This window comes from Aphanomyces astaci (genome assembly GCF_000520075.1).
Source record: "Aphanomyces astaci strain APO3 unplaced genomic scaffold supercont1.20, whole genome shotgun sequence".
Classification (NCBI taxonomy): domain Eukaryota; phylum Oomycota; class Saprolegniomycetes; order Saprolegniales; family Verrucalvaceae; genus Aphanomyces; species Aphanomyces astaci.
Genome location: NW_009798283.1, coordinates 52,220 through 72,307, shown reverse-complemented (window position 1 = coordinate 72,307; position 20,088 = coordinate 52,220). Strand labels below are relative to the sequence as shown.

Sequence of the window (20,088 nt, the reverse complement as noted above, 5' to 3'; positions counted from 1 at the left end):
CCAGATGGACCTCGGATGCTTCGGTGCGTGGTCGCGGTCGGAGTAGCGCGCGCTCGCTTCATCCTCGTTTTGCTACCAATAACCGGTAACTGTTATACGGATGATTGCACATTTCATCTATTAAACCGAATAAACAAACAGCCATGTTTTGTACCTATACAATACCACAAGTACCTAACGTTATTCCTAAAAGTACCTATTAATACTGCGAAGTACTTAGTACTACTAGTAACTACTACTGTACAGTACTCGAGAGTACTGTAGTACTAGTAATACTACTACGAGGTACGTCGAAGTAGAAATGAGGTACTGTACTACGTAGTACTTACTACGTAGTAGTAGTACTCATTTTTCAGTTCCATTACAGTAAACCTGGTTGTCATTGGAATGAGGGGGGGCAACGACCTCGTCGCTTTCGTCGTGGAGGGCCAAGACTTGGTGCAATGCGATTGTAATGGCTGTCATGTGGTTGTTGACGTCGTTCGTAAACAACTGAAACGACGAGCGAAGACTTCGAATCGTGTGGCCCATAGAGTCCACGCGAGTATGGAGGTGATCCAGTCGCTGCCAGTACAGTACGTTCATGAGCCTTGTTGCATCGTGTGTGCGTACTACTAGTAAGTACTAGTAGCTTGTACTGTACCTGCCGGTATGCTTGCTTTGTCCATGTCTGTGGGTCGTTGCAAGGGGATACTACCGGAAGGGGCGACGGCAACGCATATCGGTTTTGCACAGTGTTTGGCTCGTCCACAACGCTCGTCGGTACGTCAGTGGTGGCTTCCCTGCAGTACAGTATGTGTAAACACTAGATCGAGTCATGTATTTCGTGACAGCAAACTCACCGTGCATGATTGATCACCTCATCTTGTGGTATGAATGCTTGCAGCTGGGATTGTTCCAGGTGGACAGTATCTGGGTGATGATGCATGACCATCCCCAGTCGCAACGCTTGCGTCGTGAGAAGTACGACCACATGTCCATGTGGATCCACATATTCAGAAAGGTCATGTCTGTCGAATATCCACCGTGGCAGCAACGCCATGGGTACTGATGCCATCCCCCGACACTGTTCTGTCATCGCCCAGCCCTAGTAACAAGTAGTAGTACTAGTAGAACTGTAGTACCTTCTTAAGCATACTAGTTGTGCATTGTTGGTGCTACGTACGTGCTGTGGCGATGATGCTGATGACGACGGCATCAACAACGCTATGGCGTGTTCAACCAACGGCCATGGATCTGTCGGCCACACGACAAACGATGCATACAAGTCGTCCTCGTACCAAGCAAGTAACTGCGACGCCGAAAGATGGAGGAAGCGGTGGCCTTTGAAGGCTGGCGTGATGGACATGTTTGATGCGATAGCACCCCCTTCATGGGGCTCGGGGGGTGCAAATCGAGCTGGATACACCTATACACATACTCGAAAATGAATATATCTATGGCATTCTCGTAAGATCAGAGGCGTAGGATTCACCAAGGAACAATGCATTGAGTATGTCGTTATGTACGTGACGGAGGTGGACACTCGGGATTGGTGATGATGACGTTATCAAGGCCGGACGGGGCAACGTCATCACTTGATACACCTACCAGTCAGTCACAATGACGACGCACACCTTTGGAGCGGGGTGGTGTACCAGGGTCGCGCCATCGGCCGCGCCCGCGCAGAGGGACGTCCTGCCTTGCCATGCCAACGCTGTCAACGGTACACCTGCATATCCGAGGATGCATCATCCATCCCAAGGGTGATATTCAAACGAGCAATATGCAGGGGTAGAGTACGCGACCTCGATGGATGGTACTCGTCAATGTTGTTGCGATGACCGAATCGGACTTCAACGACGAGCCGTGAAGATTGTGGATGCCGTAGATGGCAAGTCCAGCGGCATGGGCGACGGCTAACCACCCGATGCCACCACCCTCGTTTGTCGCTTGAAATGCTATCGCCGCAATGGACTCGTGCGCTGACGTTATCGCGTGGTGCTGGAGAAGACCGATCACGTCATATAAATTAGTCCTAGAGGATGGAAATACAACTGACAAAGGAGTATGTACGTACATGGATGGAGACGCATCGGTCAGTCCACGTTATGGCATCGACGGAGGTTGTTGTCGACTGACCTGCTGCGAGAACGAACACTCCCGTACTAGTACCTCCCATTGACTCGAATGCAACGATCTTTGTGAATCCACCCTTCCATAGTCGGCTGAATGCGTGATGCGTGACCACGGAAGTCGTCCCGCCAAAGACACGGAACCCCTGGATAGATGCCGTCCTTTCGATTTGCGAGCCCACGCGACGTGTCGTCAACGTACCCACAAGCAGCGTGTTGTCGACGAAGTGCACGCATGTGGCCACGACATTGTCTGTTTCGTTCGACAAAGAATTCCATAGGTGCGTGCGCAGACACACTTGCGCGGCAAATGGGATATGCACGTCGCTGCTGCTCGAGATGGTGCCATCAGGATGGATCGAACTTTCTTCCATGTCCTGCAAAAGATACAGGTCGACGAAGCTACCCATAGCTACGGCAAGGATACCGGTGTTGGCGCTGACAGTACACATGTTCCCGCCTGCCCCACCGTAGCTTTGCATCGCCATGCACCATCGAAAGTCCACCGTCATGGCGCCACCGCGCAGAATCGATTGCAGAGGCAACACACACAATACTTAACTGGAGAGTTAGTGGTAAATTAATTATAGTAATACCCAAATATACAACGATACTATTAATAATAATATATCGATACGCCAATTTACATGACAATCAATTTCCAATAAAGTACAGTTTGACCTTGTCAAGAATTTTCTAATCGAGCAAGCGGCGCTTGACGTGGCGGCGAGAATGCACAGGACACGTGAATGAGATACATATCTGGAAAAAAGCCTTGCTCTATGACGTGTCAACCACGACACCATTGAGAGCTATCCCGCACGATCGCATGGTCCTCGTGTTTCTGTAGATCCCTTCTCATCTCAAGCTATCCGCCATATCAATGCAATACACTGCTCCCTCACAAATACCTCCCCGGCCAGCACTTCTAAAGACAAATCCAAGAATATTGCAGCGCGTTTTAGTGGCATATAGCAATCTACGGTGCCGTCTATCCAGCAAGGGCCGCCGAAGTACACACGATTATTTACTTGGGGACACCCGAGAAGTTGCCTTCGTCACGTTCCGTGTCCCACTTTTCGAGCCACGAACCAGGGCAGAGGGACTTGGCGTATTGGCGCTTGTGCTTGCACGCGTCTTCGTCGTCGTCGTTCTTCTTCAAGCACAACGCCCATTCGTTGTATCGGACCCTACGTACGTCATATCCACGCATGAGACGTCAAGGCTCTCCATCGCGGTCGCATATTGATATTCTTCCTACCAGCAATGTTGGGTTTGGTTTTGGGTGGGGAAACGAGGATCCACAGGGGTCGTCTTCAAGTCGGCGGCGCTCTCCATCTTGCTTTTGTCTTTCGGGAGGGAAATCGGAAAGTAACTCGGGCCATACAACGGTCAGTATACTAAAACCAAGTCAGAAACAACCCCCAATCACCATCGAGCAATAGTCAATGCCAACACGTTGATTCACTTGGTTTCAGTATACCTGGACACAACGTCCTTTTAAAACAAGTGGAATTAATTTACAGAATGTGTGGTATTTTATTTCTTCACCTCGCCGAAACACGGATGTTCCCATGCATTTTTATACTATCGAGCATGAAAAATATAATAAAGCTACCTGCGTATTTATGTGCAATTTGCATACGCGTTTTTGCGCGACCTCTTGAACAACTGAATGCCATCGACGACGCCATCACTACGAGCAATAATGCCGGCATGCGACTCTGACGGGAGTCTGTTAGGTTGGGAAGTGCCAATCAGCATTTACTGAAGGGAAACAAAGAAGGCGTAAAACGTTGGAAACCTTCCCTGTCTAATGCATACCGATGAGCTTACCCTGTACTACAGGATATTGACGACCCGCTAAATGAGGTCATCACAGCCTTTCCCAGGCGATTGTTCTTGGAGCTCATGATTTGTCATCGGAATAATTACGCTATTATTAATAATATTATTGTCAGCCCCAGGCCATGCCATGCATCAAGAAATTTTGAAACGCTCCAAACGTGATCGGTTTCACCTCTTTATCCGGACAGTAACCGAAGCACCGGTAAAACCTTTTAAAGTGAATGCAAAGCAACTCCTCCATCTATTAATATTGCTCCACGGCCCTTTTTACTTGAAGGCGGCGTCGCACACCGACTTGACCAAGTCGTCGTCGGCAAACTGGGGCAAGGTGACCTTGAGCAGCGGGTCGGCCTCCATTTCGCGCTCCATGGCGAAGACGGCGTTGTCGTTGCGACCCCACGCTCGGCGGGCCACGCCGTTGTTGACGTCCCAGCTCAACATGTTGGCGGCTTTGCGTTCCGCGGCCTTGGACCCGTCGAGGACCATGCCGAAGCCTCCATTGGTGACTTCACCCCATCCGACGCCCCCGCCGTTGTGGATGGATACCCACGTCGCGCCTCGGAATGCGTCGCCGATCACGTTGTGGATCGCCATGTCCGCCGTGAACATGGAGCCGTCTGTGACGTTGGACGTTTCGCGGAACGGACTGTCGGTGCCGCTCACGTCGTGGTGGTCTCGGCTGAGCACGACGGGGCCGGACAGTTCGCCGCTCGTGATGGCTTGGTTGAGGGCCACGGCGATGCTTTGACGGGCAAAGCGGTCCGCGTACAAGATGCGCGCCTGGGTGCCGACGACCATTTGATTGGCCTCGGCTGCTTCAATCCACCTGATGTTGTCGCGGAGCTGCGCCGCCACACGAGGGGGTGCGCCGGCCTCCAAGTACTCCTTGAGAATGCGGGCGGCGATGCGATCGGTGGTGCGGAGGTCGTCGGGGCTGCCGGACGCACACACCCATCGGAACGGGCCAAACCCGAGCGAGAAGATGTCGCCCATGATGTCCTGGACATACGACGGGTACTTGAACCCGTCTTCTTCGCGGTTAGTTTTGTAAATGTCGGCGCCGGCGCGGCTTGCTTCCAACAAGAACGAGTTGCCATAATCCCAAAAGTACATGCCGCGCCGTGTCAGGCGGTTGATCGCGTTCACATGGCGCAGTAAACTCGACTGCACGAGCGCTTTGAACGCTGCCGGATCGGCCGCCATGAGCGCCAACGACGCTTCAAACGAAATCTCGGCGGGGTAGTACCCGCCGTTGAACGGGTTGTGCAATGAGGTTTGGTCCGACCCGAGCTCCACGAGCAGCTCGCCCGCCTCGGCCGCATCCGCCAACGCTTCCCACAGGTCCACAATGTTGCCGTGGTACGCGATGGACACGACGCGCTGGTCCTTGCGCGCCGACCGGATCATGTCCAAGCATTGCGGCAGCGTCGACGCGATCTCGTTCACCCATCCCTGCGCGTGGCGCTTGTTGATGGCGGCGATGTCGACTTCAGCGGTGACCGAGATCATCCCGGCGATCACGCCTGCCTTGGGCTGCGCGCCACTCATACCCCCCAGACCGGACGACACGTACACCACGCCCTTCATGTCCTCCTTGTGCAAGTACTTGCGGCATGCGTTCATGACGGTGATGGTCGTGCCGTGCACAATACCCTGCGGTCCGATGTAGCAGTAGCTACCCGCCGTCATCTGGCCGTACTGGGTGTTGCCCAGCGCGTACAGCTTGTCGTACATTTCGCGGGTCGAGTAGTTGGGAATCATCATGCCGTTGGTGACGATCACGCGGGGCGCGTCCGGCGAGCTCGGAAATAGACCCAGAGGGTGCCCAGAGTACAACACGAGGGTCTGGTCTTCGGTCATTTGACTCAGGTATTGCATGACCAAGAGGTACTGCGCCCAGTTGCTAAACACGCTGCCGTTCCCGCCGTACGTGATCAAGTGCGCGGGAAACTGTGCAATCGCTTTGTCCAGGTTGTTCATGATCATCATCATGATCGCGTTCGCCGCCGTGATCTTGCCAGGGTACGACTCGACGGGGTATCCCTTCATTTCATACGTTGTGGGGCGGAAACGATGCATGTAAATGTGTCCTTCGTCCTTGAGCTCGGCGGCGAATTCCGGCGCCAACGTCGCGTGCCATTCCTTGGGGAAGTACCGCAACGCGTTCTTGATCGCCAATTGATATTCGCGTTCCGTGAGGATGGGCGAGCGGGTGGGAGCTTGCGGCACGGACAAGTTCTTGCCTGGATGCGCGGGAAGGGTCTTCCCCAGCCCTTGAGTCAGCACTTGAAGAATCGAAGCGGTGGTCGCCATGTTGAAAATTCCAAAATGAGAAATCTAGCGTCAATGGTCTCCGGATACTGGTCGGTGTCCATCGCCAGGATATCATGATCGTACGATTCGCACGACCAATATTTAAGCTTGGTTTGAGTATATCGTTTTTGATATACAAAAACGTTCATACAAATTGCTTATTGAAGCGTCCATGATTGGTAAACTGGTCGTATCCGGATACCGACCACGTAACTTCAAGCACTTGAAGCGCTGGTTGAAGCTTGGACGAACCCACCCATTCCCGCACCGTGGGTCGAACGATGCCGACGTCCAGGCGCTCCCTTCCAAGGCTCATAAGCAGCATGCTCAAGGGAAGGTAGATTATCTCGCATGTAGAATACGGCGGCGATTTGTATACAGTGCATTACAGTATTGACCGTGAACACATGTGCCAGGCGCCGTCGCCGCAGCTGTAGCGCCAGCCACAGGCACCTGTTGTGACAATATGGACTCGTACAGTACTAACGTTACGTAGTCGTACTACCGATAGTATGGGTTAACCCTTCGTCACATGTTCACAGATCACACATCCACACGACCAAGCACGCGTGTTTGCGTCATAACTTCCCTCGTCCTTGGTTACATCCTACTTAATCGCGCTTGAAGACGGCGGCGGCCCCCATGCCCGTCCCGATGCACATGGACACGACCCCGTACGTTTGATTGGTGCGGTGCAGGCCATGCAACAACGTGGCGATTTGGCGCGCGCCCGTGCAGCCCAATGGGTGGCCGAGGGCGATGGCGCCTCCTGCAACCGACAACTGTCATGATGGATCATACAACTAACTACACCAGCTAAACGGTAGTACCCGTGGGGTTGATTTTATGGCTCGGAATCTGGAGCGTTTGTTGGCAATACAGCGCCTACACCACCGTCACATAATTTAAAACAACACTTTTGTGTCGTGATACAATGCAAAGTGCCTTTTAACTAGCAATATGTATACATGCATGAATAAAAATACTCGTGCCATACTGCAAAGTGGAATGAGTACTAGTAAGTTAGTACGGTACTCTAGTAATGAGTAGTACTGCAAAGTGCACTTGGAATGAGTAGTAATAGTAGTAGTAGTACCTGGCTGGCAAATGCTTCATTCAGTTCAAACACATCAATTTGGTCGATGGTTAGTCCCGCCTTCTTGAGCGCCGCCGGGATCGCCACCGCCGGGCCTACTCATAACCAAGGTAATATATTCATGTCATGGAATATCCTACGATTTATAAAAAATAGAAATAGTAAGCAAAAAACAGTACGTACCGACGCCCATGATCTCTGGCGGGACTCCGACCACCTAGGTAGTCGCCACAACGACCCCCATTATTCAGATGACAATATGGACAAGATGGTGGGTAGCAGACGTCGCGTACCGCATACGAGACAAACGAGCCGAGGATCGGGAGCTTCAATTGCTCCGCCACACGTCGCGTCATGACGAGGCACGCCGCAGCGCCGTCGCTCACTTGGCTCGAGTTGCCTAGCATGTCTTCTATGAGTGTTCCGAACGCGCTTGTTTGGATGATATACCTGCCGTGGTGGTGCCACTGGGCTTGAACGATGCTTTGAGCTTGGCCAGCCCGTCGACGGTCGTACCAGGTCGAACGCCTTCATCTGCCGTGACCGTCACCTGTTGGTCGACGCCGTCGGCTGTCGTGCGCGTCGTCGTCACAGGTGTGATTTCACGGGAGAACCATCCGTGTTCTTGGGCCGCATGGGCTTTGGCGTGCGACGCGGCGGCAAATGTGTCCTACTGGTAGGTGAGTCTACACACCAGTTTTTGCCTCGTTGCAGACTTCAAAGACCATCGTTATACCGTGAATTCGCTATGAACTTTCAAACTTCGCGTGGTTTGTTGAATCAATATTGAATCTCGCTCGAGTTTTGATTGGTTGAATATACTTGTCCTTTCTGTAAGAGCCAATCAAATCCACTCAAAATTGGATTAGCCAACCGCGTGGATTAATTCGTGATGATTCCGCAGCGCGATATTCGAGTATTCGACGAGGTCTGGAAACTTGTTCCGAATCCACAATATATGGATTGCAATACATTTTACTTATTTTTCGATGGTTAAATAGATTAGGGTGCTGCTCCAGATATGTCGAAATTTTAAAAAAATTACAGTGTTCGCAACTCGTTGAAGACGTCAAATATATATTTTTTCAATGACACAATACGTACTGTACACGATAGTTGTATAGGGAGGGGCGTTCACGACGAAATAAAGAAAAAGAAATGCAACTATTATTGTCGATTTGATAGTACAAATTTGAAAAAGGGTACAATCGAATCGACCAAACCGATCCACAATCGATCTGATTGGTTGTTGAATTTCATTTAGAAGGTTTTGATTGGCTAAAATTTTTGAGCTCCTCTGAGGTAGCCAATCAAATCGATTTAAATTCCAACGAGAAACCACAACACAATGAAATGTCACTCGAAAGCACAATAAAATATTGTAGATTCGATACGAATTTCCCGACCCCATCGAATCGAATTCATCTCGGCGCCGAATCATCACGAATCGACGCGATTGGCTAATCCATTTTGGAGTGGATGTATTTGATTGGACAAACCAAGCGACTTTTTTGGAAGTTTATTGCGAATTCACAAAACACACATATTCGTACAAGATGATACAGTACGCCAAATATACTGTACATTAGTCTTACACAACGTGTATATGGGTTGAATACACAACGAGAATGCAGACACTGTAGAAGGAATGACGTACTTGCTGGGTGCGGGTGATGCCATACTTCTCGGCAACGTTCTCGGACGTGATGCCCATGGGGACCGTGCAGTTGCGGGCCGCTTTGTTTGCATGCACCTGAATATGAAACAGCATGCTACTTAGATAAACCATGTGGACTGTATGAGGGGGTGGGTACGTATGTACGTACCTGTTCCCAGCACACGTCTGGCGCGGTGCCGCCCATGTCCGTCAATGACATGCACTCAACCCCCGCGGCAATACCTACGTCGTAAAAGCCGGCTTGGATGGCACTCGCGACGTTTGCAAACGCTTGGAGTCCCGATGAGCATTGCCTAGCGTGTCCAAGTTCAACTTGCATGTATGTATCAAGCGTTTGCTCGATATCGTCCATGTCATGTACCGGTTCACGGTGGTAAGCGGCACGGAGAATGGAATGCCCGCGCACAATTGACCCATGCGAGCACCTCCTGCCGCTGACCCAGGTTGCAACACGTTCCCTATCCATGCGTCCGTGTCGGCATCATCATGATACATCGTGTGGAGGATGTTGTCGTACCGACGACGACATCTCCAATCAAGGAAGGATCGATTTTCGTTTGCGCAAGCACGCCTTGGAACACCTACACCGCCACGTCGGAAACGCGTGAGAAGCACAGCTTCCGCCCAAAAATGGGTGAACCAAGCAAATGCTTGACAAGATCGACTCGTACATGTCGAAGCAACACATCCGGTGTCGTGTCCTTGAATGCACCGCGCTTTGCCTTGGTGATAGGCGTGCGCGTCGCCGCTACGATGACAATCTCAGTCGGCGCGCCGGCTTGGAGGTGTTGCTGGATGCGTTCAATGCGCTGCATGATGCTTTGGTCCAAAGTCGGAATGACCATAATAATATATTGTCGTCAACATCATCCGGATAAATCGAATCGAATCCTACTCTCCTCCATATAGTATACTATTTTCAAATTCACTCGACATCCGGCTCTCTTCTCGAACAGAGTATACAAAGAATAAATGAAATAAGTACACTCTCTAGAATGTACTCTCTTTTTTATGAGAAGGTGGGATTGTTTGCATGAATCGTTGGCGGCTACTTCACGGATGATGGACCCCCACGTGTACGAACAAGTTCTCCGCGCCGTGGACGTGTGTCATGCAGGGTCCAGCGCGCAAAGCGAGCGCGACGCCGCGTACGTGTACTGTGAAACGTTCCAGGAGCGTCTGGACTGCATTCAGTACGCGTTCTATTTGTTGCAGGACGCGTCACGGCCTTTCCACCACCGTCATTTTGCCTTGCATGTCGTGGAAACTTGGATCCGCAAGCACTGGAAGGCATGTTCCGCCACGGAAGACGCGGTGACCTACCGTGCCAACATCTTGACCATCATGGCGTCGCATCTGAACGCGGACGAGCCGACCTTTCTCAAGGAGAAACTGGTCAAGGTCGTGTCGGACATTGCCAAGCGATCGTTTCCCCAGCGCTGGCCCGACATGCTGGACCACTTGATGCAAATCTGGTCCGTGGGTCCTCTTCAGACGGAGCTAGTCATGCTCGTGTTCCGGTCCATCGCCGAGGATTGCGTGAGCTCGACCTTCAACTCGACGATTCCACCCGCGCGACGCAAGGACCTTCTCCAGGGCCTCAACGCATCCTTTCCCGTCCTCTTCCCACGTGTGTACCGCGAACTCGAGCTCCAATACACCCGTCTCCAACAACAGGACGCGCATGCCGCTGCCGTCATCTTGGCGGGGTTGCAGATGATGAAGGAGTTCCTCGACTGGATGCCCGTGACGACCCCCGCCGCGCCCGACGCCAACTTTATCGCCGTTGCGGGGCTTCTGCTGCATCCCAACATTGACACGCCGCAGCTGCTGGCCATGCAAATCGTGGCCGCCGAGTGCCTGGAGGAGTACTTTTCGCGCTCGTTTGGCAAGGAACACATGGCGCTCCTGCATCAAGCCAGCCTCACCTGCTGGTCCCATCTCGCGGCGTTGTCGTTAACCGGCCCCGTGGACGACGCCGACACGTTGCTGCTGCACACGCACATCAACCGCATCGTCGTGAGCTGGGGCGTCCATCAGCTCGACGACGTTCTAGCCGACCCGCTTCCATCGACGACGTTGCCCGTGCTACAGTCGTTTCTAAGCCTTCTCCAAACCCTCTTTAACCACCCGAGCGCGCTCCTCACCGAAGCGCAAGTGATTGTATGGCTCAACGTACTCAAACATGCATCATGCGCCACACTCTTGCCGTACATTAACGTCCCCGCGCTGTGGACCACCTGCTTGGACAAGTACTTCAAGCTGCACTCGCCAGACAACGACGACACGTCCGCCTTGGAATTCGACGACCGTGACGCGTACAATGCATTCTACGGCAACTTTCGCGGCCGCCTCTACGGCATCCTCCGCCTACTCGTCCAGAAACAACCGGCGGCCGCCCTGACCCATCTGCACGACCGGTTGCAGTACGTGCTGACGGTCCACGCCGCTGGCCGAGACAACTTGGACGACCTCGGCCATTGCACCGACACCACCACCGCCCATATATACCACGAAGGTACTCAATCGAGTTATCCTAAAGATGGAGAGGTTGATCCGCCGAATCTATCGATGGTCGACTTTTGTATACGGAGTGTTGGATGTACTGAATTTTGTATGTAAACATCGTCCAGTGGCACACTAAATTCAGTCACACACTATTTACATGTTGATTGGGTCAATGCGTGGGTTTGATTGGCTACGTGATTCGTGATCTGGTTTTGATTGGTCGATTTTCGATTGTCGTCTGCCAATTTGGTGATTCTGGTCATTCGATTGAGCACCCAAACACTCCAATGAAATGAATCGAATTGACCATATTTACTCGATTACATGCCTTAACTATTGTGTTTTGGATTGGAAATGTAGGCATGGCGTCGTTAGTCGACTGTCTGGTCAAGTCGCTCCCCGAAGTTGTGTACGAGACCCCGGCCCTGCGGCATCACTTGGGTCTGTCAGTGGAGCTGCTCTTGGCGTACCACACTCGTGATCCGTGGCTGCTCTTCCGCCACTGCCTGTGCCTGTCGTCCTTGTCCAAGTACTACATGCGCGATCCGACTTTGTACCCCCGGGTATTTGATCGCCTGTTTGGGTTGATTGTGTTTTGCGAGCCTGGCGAGTCGATTGCTCATGGGTCGCCCATGCGGCCGACGTCCACCAACGTCCGGCGGCGCGCGCTGGCTTCGTTGATTTCCATCTGCCACGCGGGGCCGCTCCACGTGCTGCCATACCTTCCGATGCTGTGCACCCAAGTGATTGGCTTGTTTCCACAAGTCCTCGATAGCGAAGGCGTGCTCATGTACGAAATGCTCGTAGTCGTATCGAATTCTTTGCCCACGTTTGAAGAGCGCGAGGCGTTTATCCAGCAGATCACGGCCGCGCCGCTCGCGCAGTGGACCGACATGACGCCGATCGTTACGTCCCAAGACAAGCTCGTGCATGCCCTCGAAACGCACAACGCTACGGTTGTGTTTGGTCTGCTCAAAGTACTCACGACGTTGTACGGGATTGCCAAACGGATTCAAGTGACCCCCCCTCCTTCTTCTCCCCCCCCTTCGTCTACTTCTTTGTCCGGACACGGGGACATCCCGTCGCCATCCCCCCATCCATTTGCGTCCGTGTGGCCAGTCCTGCTCCCCAATCTCATGGCGCTGATCCGCACCCTGCACGCGCTTTCGGCGCCTTTGGCCCGGGAATCCCTTGTCCAGACCACCACGAGTGCGAGGGGCATCCTTGTCATGTCTGTGGAAGAAATCAACCAAGCTATGCTGGGCAAAGAACAAGTCCAAGTCGTCGACGTAGCCGTGACCAAGTACGCTCGCTGGGCAAAGAACACTCGCGATATTTGCTACCACCTTGTCGGGTGTGCATTCGGCCACGCCAACATCTTTACGACCACCGACATGCCATCATCATGGGTGCAGTCGTCGCTTCTCTCGAATCTCGAGTACATGGAGCACCGCCACTGGAAAACGTTCCTCTCAAGTGTGTGGCTACCGTTTGTCAAGTCGTGTCCGCCCCATTTGTATGAGATGTTGTTGCAGCCTACGGTGTGGCACTTGTTGAGTCATTTGACCGATCGGTTGGCCACGGGGTACGCCGCCGCTTCGTCGGGTGATGACATGAAGCACGACGTGGCGTACCTGCCGCAGTTTGCTGGCGTCGACATCCAAGCCACGACCGTCGACACGGTCTCGAACGCTGTGTTTGTCGAGGTTGTACGGTACACGGTGGACTTTGTGGAGGCGCTGATCGATGCCAAGACAGTGGTGGACATGGACTCGACCCACCCCAAGCACGTCGTCGTCGAAACCGACCGTGTCCTCCGCGAGTTTATCCTATCCTCGGACGCCCTCACGCGGCAGATCGTGGCCGTCCTCGTGGGGGTCGTCGGGTACACGGACACGCTGAGCTGCCGCCGCGCCACGAACCTCCTCGACCGACTCGTGTCGGCCTTGGCTGCCCAAACGCAGCAGTTCCACCAACTGCTCGGCAAGGACGTGTTCACGGCGGCGCTGTGCGCGCTGCTCGCGCACTTCCACGACGTCGACGACGGGTTCAAGTGGGAGCTGATCAACCTCCTGCGCAACATCTACTGCCGCGTCACCCTCGGCCTGCTCCCCGTGGACGAATGCAAGGGTATCGACCCGCTGCACCAGCCCGTGAAACCCGATAGCGACTTGTGCTTTGCGCCGCGCCAGATTGTGGCCAGCCTGCACGGCGTCCAACCCGACGACGTGGCCGCACTCGAACAGTCGTTGCGGACGCACCACAGCACGAAAACGCAAAAGAACTACTTGAAGGAATTCCTCGAGACGCCGTTTCTCGCGTACGTGGATGCCCCGCACACGTTGAAAGCCATTGAAGATCTTCCACCGGTAGCCTCCTCCAGTCATCCCCGTGCTACCAGCACATCCAACGACGCCGACATCTCGTCATTGTTTGGAGCCCACGACGAATGAATGGGCGATATTGACGTGGATGCAACAGCAATGCTGGTAGTACCTTGCAACTCGACACATTCAATATGCAACCATGATGGAAGTTGTTCAATCAACCCGTGGATAAAACGACCCAGTGTGTAGTCGAGATGCGAACGCGACGACTAGTAGTAGTAGTAGTAGTAGTAGGCATTCGACTAGTACGAGTCGTAGTCTTATTTAAGTGGAACAACACGGATCGATCCAACCTGTGGACCCATCGGTCGGTAGTTGAAAAGACGACTATTAATAGTAATAGTAGTAGTAGTAGTCGTACTCTTAATAGTGTTAATAGCTGTAGTAGTAGTAGACAGCAGAGGGCGACTACTACTATTAATAGTACATGTAATAGTAGTAGTAGTAGTAGTAGTATTAATACAATAATATAATAATATTAATAATACAAATACTATTAATTCTATATTAACAGTATTAATATTGATAGTAACGTTAGTCGAAATGCGGACGGAGACTACAGTAGTGTTAGTAGTACTGTAGTAGTTCAACTACTACGTAGTACTGTAGTATAGTTGTACAGTAGTACTAGTAGGTAGCTGTAGGCATTGGTCGATAGTATTAATAGTCATCGTCGTAGTTAGTAGTAGTCTGATTCAAGTGGAACAACACGGATCGATGTTGCCACTCATCGAGTCGGCTTCCGTGTCTTTGAAGAGGTAGAAGCCAATGCCTAGCCCAAGGATGCACGCGACAAACAGCCCCGAGTCGTACACCATAGCCACGAGCATGATCATGTACCCGACGACCAGTGCCAGCATGTACATGCAGGTCAAGGCGACGGTGCACCACGTCGGCAGCGTGCACGTCGTGACGGTCTGGATGCCGCCGGGGGTCGACGGAATCAACGTCGTCATGGCGGTCTTGGGGTAGGTCTGGTCGGCGAGGACGTTCGATGTGTCCGTGATGCCGTAGTTCCGAATGAACAACTCCTCCATGCCTTCGCGATACTCGCCAAACCATTCGAGGAAGATGCCAAGCAGCACAATGCCCACAAATCCCAGCGCGTAGCTCACCCCCGACGACAACACCCACGGCTGGAACCACAGCTTGACACAGGTGCGGCCAATCGACGACTGGAACCCGTCAAACATGACGGACGCGTGGTCGCAGAATTCGCCGCTGTGGGATGGGGTGGTGCCTTCGTAGTATGCTTCCTGATACGTAGATGAGACCATCCATAGATAATACGCCTTGAGATGCTGCACACATACACACCTGGTTGGCGGCGATGAGATGCGCGTGTTCTTCAGAGCAGGTAAAGATCTTTTGGTTGCCACGGTTCCCCCATGGCAAGGCGTACTTGAGCTCGGTCTTGCCGCAGACAGGGCAGGCCATTCCCGCGTTGGTGTACGGCACGTCCAGCGCCGTCACGGCCACAGCCCCACGCAAGATTTTGCTCTAGGATACGTCGATCAGTATGAAGGAGACGACGAAGGTATCGATGAGCACTTCATACCGCGGGGTCGCGCAGGGTGTCGAGATGGCCTGCCATTTCGCAAGCATAAATCGCTTGGTTGCCTTTGATGGTCTGGTTGAGCGACGGAATCACGTCCATATCACACAAGGGACATCGCGTCTCCCGGAGATCCTGGTCAGCCGAGACGGCGCCGAACATGCATGTCCAGACGAAGAGCGCCAAGAGCCATCGCAGTGGGAACGCCGCCATGCTCGTGATGCTTGTGGCAAAGTACTATTGTGTAGTGTCGAACGCTCAAGGCAAAGTTCATCCGGATACCACATCTCTGAGAAAAATGGAAAAAAATAGTAATATTTGTGATACAAATCCCAACACATTTCAATCTATTCTTCTGCACGCAGTGTCAACAATTGCCATCCCTTTGACTTGAAGAGCAAAAAACGCAGGCCACGCACGACCCCATCCATCACCCTTGCCCCCTTCTCCATGTCGAGAATATCATGATCATACTTGGGCACTCGATCTTGAAGATCACGCGCCACATCTTTAATACGCATCGACCTTACTGGACACATATTGCCACCATAAACGTCACCCAAAGGGATTATTGAAACGGCCGTGTCAACAATTGCAGCACTATTGGGATCTTGGGAATGATAGTACATACCAGGACCCCTCAGTGTAATGCCACAGCGGCGACTACGTCGGCCTTTGCCAGGGAGCTCCCGTGTTAGGGCGTGAAGACCGTCCTTGCGTATGGCTGGAAGGCTTTGTGTGCATTCAGCGCCATTCTGGCTATTATTTTGGTTGACTGCACCCTTCAGAAATTGTTGAACCGGCCGATCGAGTCAAGTGACTGGTGTAGAAACTAGGTGTATGGTAGAATCCAAATTAGTTTCGTACACAGCGAAGTTTTGACTTGAATATACAAGGTCCAATGGGTCACTTGAATGATTGCTCGCGTCCCATTGGCCAACTTACAATACCAGGCTAGAGTTCACTCCATCGAATTCAACATTGTACTGTACACCTTCATCGTCCATTATTGCGGCGACTTCTCACATATCTCAACAAGTCGTCGTCACGAGTACATGATGCGCTTTCTTGGCATTGTCTCTGCCGCAGTGGCATTCGTCGTCCTTGCGACACTCCCTTCGACGGACGCGCATGCCTCCCACGCCGCGCATGCTGCGCAGGCCACGGCCGCTGCAGGCATCCACGACGACAAGCACTGCCCCCTTTGCAATATGTACGTTAAGGACGACAACTTGACGTGGTTCACGGAACTCAAGAACGGTCAGCGCATCTATACATGTGGCATGACGAACGGCACACAGTTCTCGCGCGGCAAAAACTCGTTCTCGCATCCGTCGTTGGTCGGCGCCACCTTGGTACTCATCACAACATTCGCCCATGATTGCGTGTGTTCACACCATGTATGTTTTCGTGTAGGGATCGTTGATCGTCCCTGACGGCACTGGATGCAATGCCACATGCCCAGAATGCGACGACCCCACGACGCCAGTGCTGGACCCCATCACGGGCACCAAGATCACGTCGGCCAAGTTTACGTACCTGTGCCTAAAGAAAGGCCAAAAGATCTACTTTGAGTCGGACACTTCCAAAGCCACGTTTACGAGCGGCGCCTTGTCCAAATCGGTATCTTCCGTGTCCATATCCATGATGAAACTACCTTGACTCACCCTCCCTCCTCTCGTCGCTAGTACTTTGGGGTCAACACGCTTACGTGCAACGGCGTGGCCTGCCCCGACAGCTTCCAAGAAGTTCCTGTCGTTGTGGACACTCCCGCCCCCACGTCGCTTCGCGGCAGCACTGGCCAGGGAAGCAACGGCGAGCCGTTCTGCTCGGGGTCGTCCGCCATGTTCTCGGGCTTCCAAACCACAGTCCATGGCACATGCGTCAAGCTCCTTTTCCAGCCCTGGGTGCTCAATAGCCAGCTCAAATACGCGCTCGGCTTTATCGGCGTGTTTTTGCTGCCGCTCCTGAACGAAGGGCTGGTGCACACCCGTGAAAGCCTTCGCCAGAGCTTTCGCCAACGGCCCACCACAAGGTATGGATATAAATGATATATGTTTGCCCTTGGTATGATATTATATATATATAACGAGGGAGCCCTTATTGACAAGTGGTTGACACTTGTCGATCGATGATGTAAATGGCATGTTATACATCTTTCGCCTTGGGCCTTGGTGGTGCATGTGATAAATGATATTGCATGTATGTGACGAGGCACCGTTGGAAGAATGATATATGTGACGAGACACTCGTGCAATAATGATATGTGGGACGAGGCGGCTTTTTGAATGGATCGGACCCATTGGGTGGTTGACGCTTGTGGATCGAATACGTTGTCTTTCCAGATACGATATATATATATAAATATATTCATCCAATGATTTGTGTGGTGCTGGTACGTAGTACGTCCACGAAACGACTGCACAAACTGACGTTGACGGTGCTGTACATGGGCCAAATGACGTTGGCGTACTTTGCCATGCTTGTGGTCATGATCTACGATACGGGGCTGTTTGTATCGCTCATTTTTGGCTTTGGCGTGGGCTACATGTGGTTCAAGGAGAGCAAACGCACCAAGGACGTTGCCGTCACCAAGCCCAGCAAGACGTCCGATCCAGCGGCGGGCGGCGGGCCCGTGGCGCCGTGGCGCTTCCAACGCCTGGAGGACCTATTTGTGCTGTATGTGCCCCAGATGAAGTGCATGGCCAACTGCGGGTCGACGGTCCAGCGCGCCCTCGAAGGAATTGACGGAGTGGACCAAGTGTACGTGGACATGAACGACAAATGCGTGTACGTGCTGGCGTCCACTTCCGACGCAAGGGGAGTACTCGTTGATGCCGTCGACGCCGTTGGTTTCCACGCCACCGTCTTGCGTGCCCCAAATTAGTTAATTCCGCACGACGGGATGATTAACACAACCAACTAACTATATGTACATACTATGCATGATCCTGAACTTCATACCATGGCCATATCAATAACCACCATCGCGCCATTGTATTAGAGTAGTGCCGACGTTTTGCTGGCTTGGTTGTGGCGTGGCCCCGCTCTATGTGTTCGTCCTAGATCATGTACGGGTTGCCGTCCACTTTGCTGGTGACGTCAGGTGGTCCAGTACCATCCATGCCTCGACATACTGAATGTTGGTCCCATTAACATGAGAGCTACGCGATCTACAAAATATACTCCGGAGTAATAATAAAAAATATGTTGAATTGGCTATGGTAACAGCCAGCATACAGTACTATACTATAAATAGTAGTAGTACAGTAGTACTAGTAATATGAATACTATTTCCGCAGTATTAATATTTATTTGATCATGGCGACGTGGAGAATATATAGTGTGCATTTCATCCATTTCGCCAAATAACGTTAGCTTTCGAATCTATTTGATCTTTCACACACTATACTATACAAAGATTAGTATATATGTGGGTTTGCCCAATGTGGTGGGTCAACGTTTGGATTAACAGTAAGCAGAATTTCGACATGACGTGATTTGATTGGCTCAGGCCGTTCTCTAATCGATGCTCCTAAGACATTTGATTCTGCTGAGGGCTCCAGCTTTTTTCGAATCGATTTGACAATATTGTCCTTTTTTGCAGAATCACCAAATCTATCGATCGATTCTTTGTACTGAATTTTGCATGTAAAAAGGTGTCTGTGGTGATTGGTATCATCACACTACAGTAGTTGGAGCCGCACACTAATTCGACGTTGATGAGGTTTCCGACAATATGATTGGCTAAACCCTTCTGCCGATTCTTGTGTCCATTTGGTTGTGTCAATTCCATTCCCCATGTCGCTCCAGTTTAGAATAAACACAACAAGATTGTCGATTTGATACAAATTTGGGGAGGGGGTGCAATCGAATCGCGCCGACCAAACCGATCCACAATCGATCTGATTGGTTGAATTTCATTGAGAAGGTTTTGATTAGCTAAAACGTTTGAGCTCATCTGAAGTAGCCAATCAAATCGATTTAAATTCCAACGAGAAACCACGCCACAACACGACATTCGACATCGACATTCACTCGAAAGCACAATATATCCCTGTCAAAAGAATGCACTGATCAATTCTTGCCCTCATTTTGACCTCGTAGATTTTTGGCCATACCTCATGACGTAGTGCGAATTTTTTGGAAAAATCTACAAATATTCAGTTATAATGTTAGAGGGAAGATAGCTCTACAAATTTCCCAATTCGGTAGGGTATTAATATTACAGACCATTTGATCAGCTAATTTTCATTCCGCAGCAAGCATACGGTACTCAGCCAATTAATGAAACAAAGCTTCGGATTAGCCAATCATGGCGATTCGTGATAGGGCTCTCCGATGTTTGGATAGGAATTATCGTATTCGCCTTTTGAGAATAAATAAGCTTATTATACAGTTAAGCTTACTGCTAAACTTAAATCTTCCCGACCAGCCCTTACCCCTTAGGGGCTGGTCGGGGAAGATTTACAGTGTTAGAGCATCTGCACCGGTGCCAGCAGTTCTCAGATCCCAATAATTTTATTGGGCGATTTACTGGAATTCCAAAAAAACCGTTCGCACCGGTACCAATAGCCAGTAAAAAAGTT

At 51.6% G+C, this 20,088-nt stretch overlaps 7 protein-coding genes across 11 annotated transcripts; 2 read left to right on the top strand and 5 right to left on the bottom strand.

The window, feature by feature from the left end:
* Positions 1-288: 288 nt before the first annotated feature.
* H257_08706 (hypothetical protein) lies at positions 289-2,626 on the bottom strand (the record flags this gene model as incomplete). Its single annotated transcript, XM_009834734.1, has 8 exons — positions 289-564; positions 644-782; positions 843-1,087; positions 1,166-1,408; positions 1,509-1,586; positions 1,638-1,711; positions 1,788-1,983; positions 2,060-2,626. The coding sequence occupies 8 exons, from the start codon at positions 2,624-2,626 to the stop codon at positions 346-348; spliced, it is 1,761 nt and encodes a 586-aa protein (XP_009833036.1). The 3' UTR covers positions 289-345.
* Positions 2,627-3,053: 427 nt separating this feature from the next.
* On the bottom strand, positions 3,054-3,485 carry H257_08705 (hypothetical protein). Its single transcript, XM_009834733.1, has 2 exons — positions 3,376-3,485; positions 3,054-3,304 (listed from the first exon to the last, which is right to left on the bottom strand). The coding sequence occupies exons 1-2, from the start codon at positions 3,450-3,452 to the stop codon at positions 3,142-3,144; spliced, it is 240 nt and encodes a 79-aa protein (XP_009833035.1). The 5' UTR covers positions 3,453-3,485; the 3' UTR covers positions 3,054-3,141.
* Positions 3,486-3,991: 506 nt separating this feature from the next.
* H257_08704 (urocanate hydratase) lies at positions 3,992-6,367 on the bottom strand. Its single transcript, XM_009834732.1, has one exon. It carries the CDS (start codon positions 6,273-6,275, stop codon positions 4,230-4,232), a length of 2,046 nt encoding a protein of 681 aa, XP_009833034.1. The 5' UTR covers positions 6,276-6,367; the 3' UTR covers positions 3,992-4,229.
* A 149-nt stretch (positions 6,368-6,516) lies between these two features.
* Positions 6,517-9,876, bottom strand: H257_08703 (hypothetical protein). Of its 5 annotated transcripts, XM_009834727.1 has the most exons (11): positions 9,721-9,876; positions 9,567-9,630; positions 9,411-9,507; positions 9,198-9,342; positions 9,029-9,124; positions 7,822-8,041; positions 7,665-7,771; positions 7,555-7,588; positions 7,372-7,466; positions 7,106-7,160; positions 6,517-7,044 (listed from the first exon to the last, which is right to left on the bottom strand). In XM_009834727.1, exons 1-11 carry the CDS (start codon positions 9,862-9,864, stop codon positions 6,887-6,889), a joined length of 1,215 nt encoding a protein of 404 aa, XP_009833029.1. In that variant the 5' UTR covers positions 9,865-9,876; the 3' UTR covers positions 6,517-6,886. The 5 variants fall into 5 exon arrangements, with proteins under 5 accessions (XP_009833029.1, XP_009833033.1, XP_009833030.1 ...); XM_009834731.1 differs by having other exon boundaries at positions 7,372-7,588; XM_009834728.1 differs by having other exon boundaries at positions 6,517-7,160.
* Positions 9,877-10,071: 195 nt separating this feature from the next.
* Positions 10,072-14,149, top strand: H257_08702 (hypothetical protein). The gene is made up of 2 exons (XM_009834726.1): positions 10,072-11,567; positions 11,918-14,149. Exons 1-2 carry the CDS (start codon positions 10,109-10,111, stop codon positions 14,008-14,010), a joined length of 3,552 nt encoding a protein of 1,183 aa, XP_009833028.1. The 5' UTR covers positions 10,072-10,108; the 3' UTR covers positions 14,011-14,149.
* A 321-nt stretch (positions 14,150-14,470) lies between these two features.
* On the bottom strand, positions 14,471-15,755 carry H257_08701 (hypothetical protein). Its single transcript, XM_009834725.1, has 3 exons — positions 15,503-15,755; positions 15,262-15,444; positions 14,471-15,200 (listed from the first exon to the last, which is right to left on the bottom strand). Exons 1-3 carry the CDS (start codon positions 15,710-15,712, stop codon positions 14,640-14,642), a joined length of 954 nt encoding a protein of 317 aa, XP_009833027.1. The 5' UTR covers positions 15,713-15,755; the 3' UTR covers positions 14,471-14,639.
* Positions 15,756-16,463: 708 nt separating this feature from the next.
* On the top strand, positions 16,464-18,460 carry H257_08700 (hypothetical protein). Its single transcript, XM_009834724.1, has 4 exons — positions 16,464-16,854; positions 16,916-17,122; positions 17,188-17,534; positions 17,903-18,460. Exons 1-4 carry the CDS (start codon positions 16,555-16,557, stop codon positions 18,384-18,386), a joined length of 1,338 nt encoding a protein of 445 aa, XP_009833026.1. The 5' UTR covers positions 16,464-16,554; the 3' UTR covers positions 18,387-18,460.
* The last annotated feature ends 1,628 nt before the right edge of the window (positions 18,461-20,088 follow it).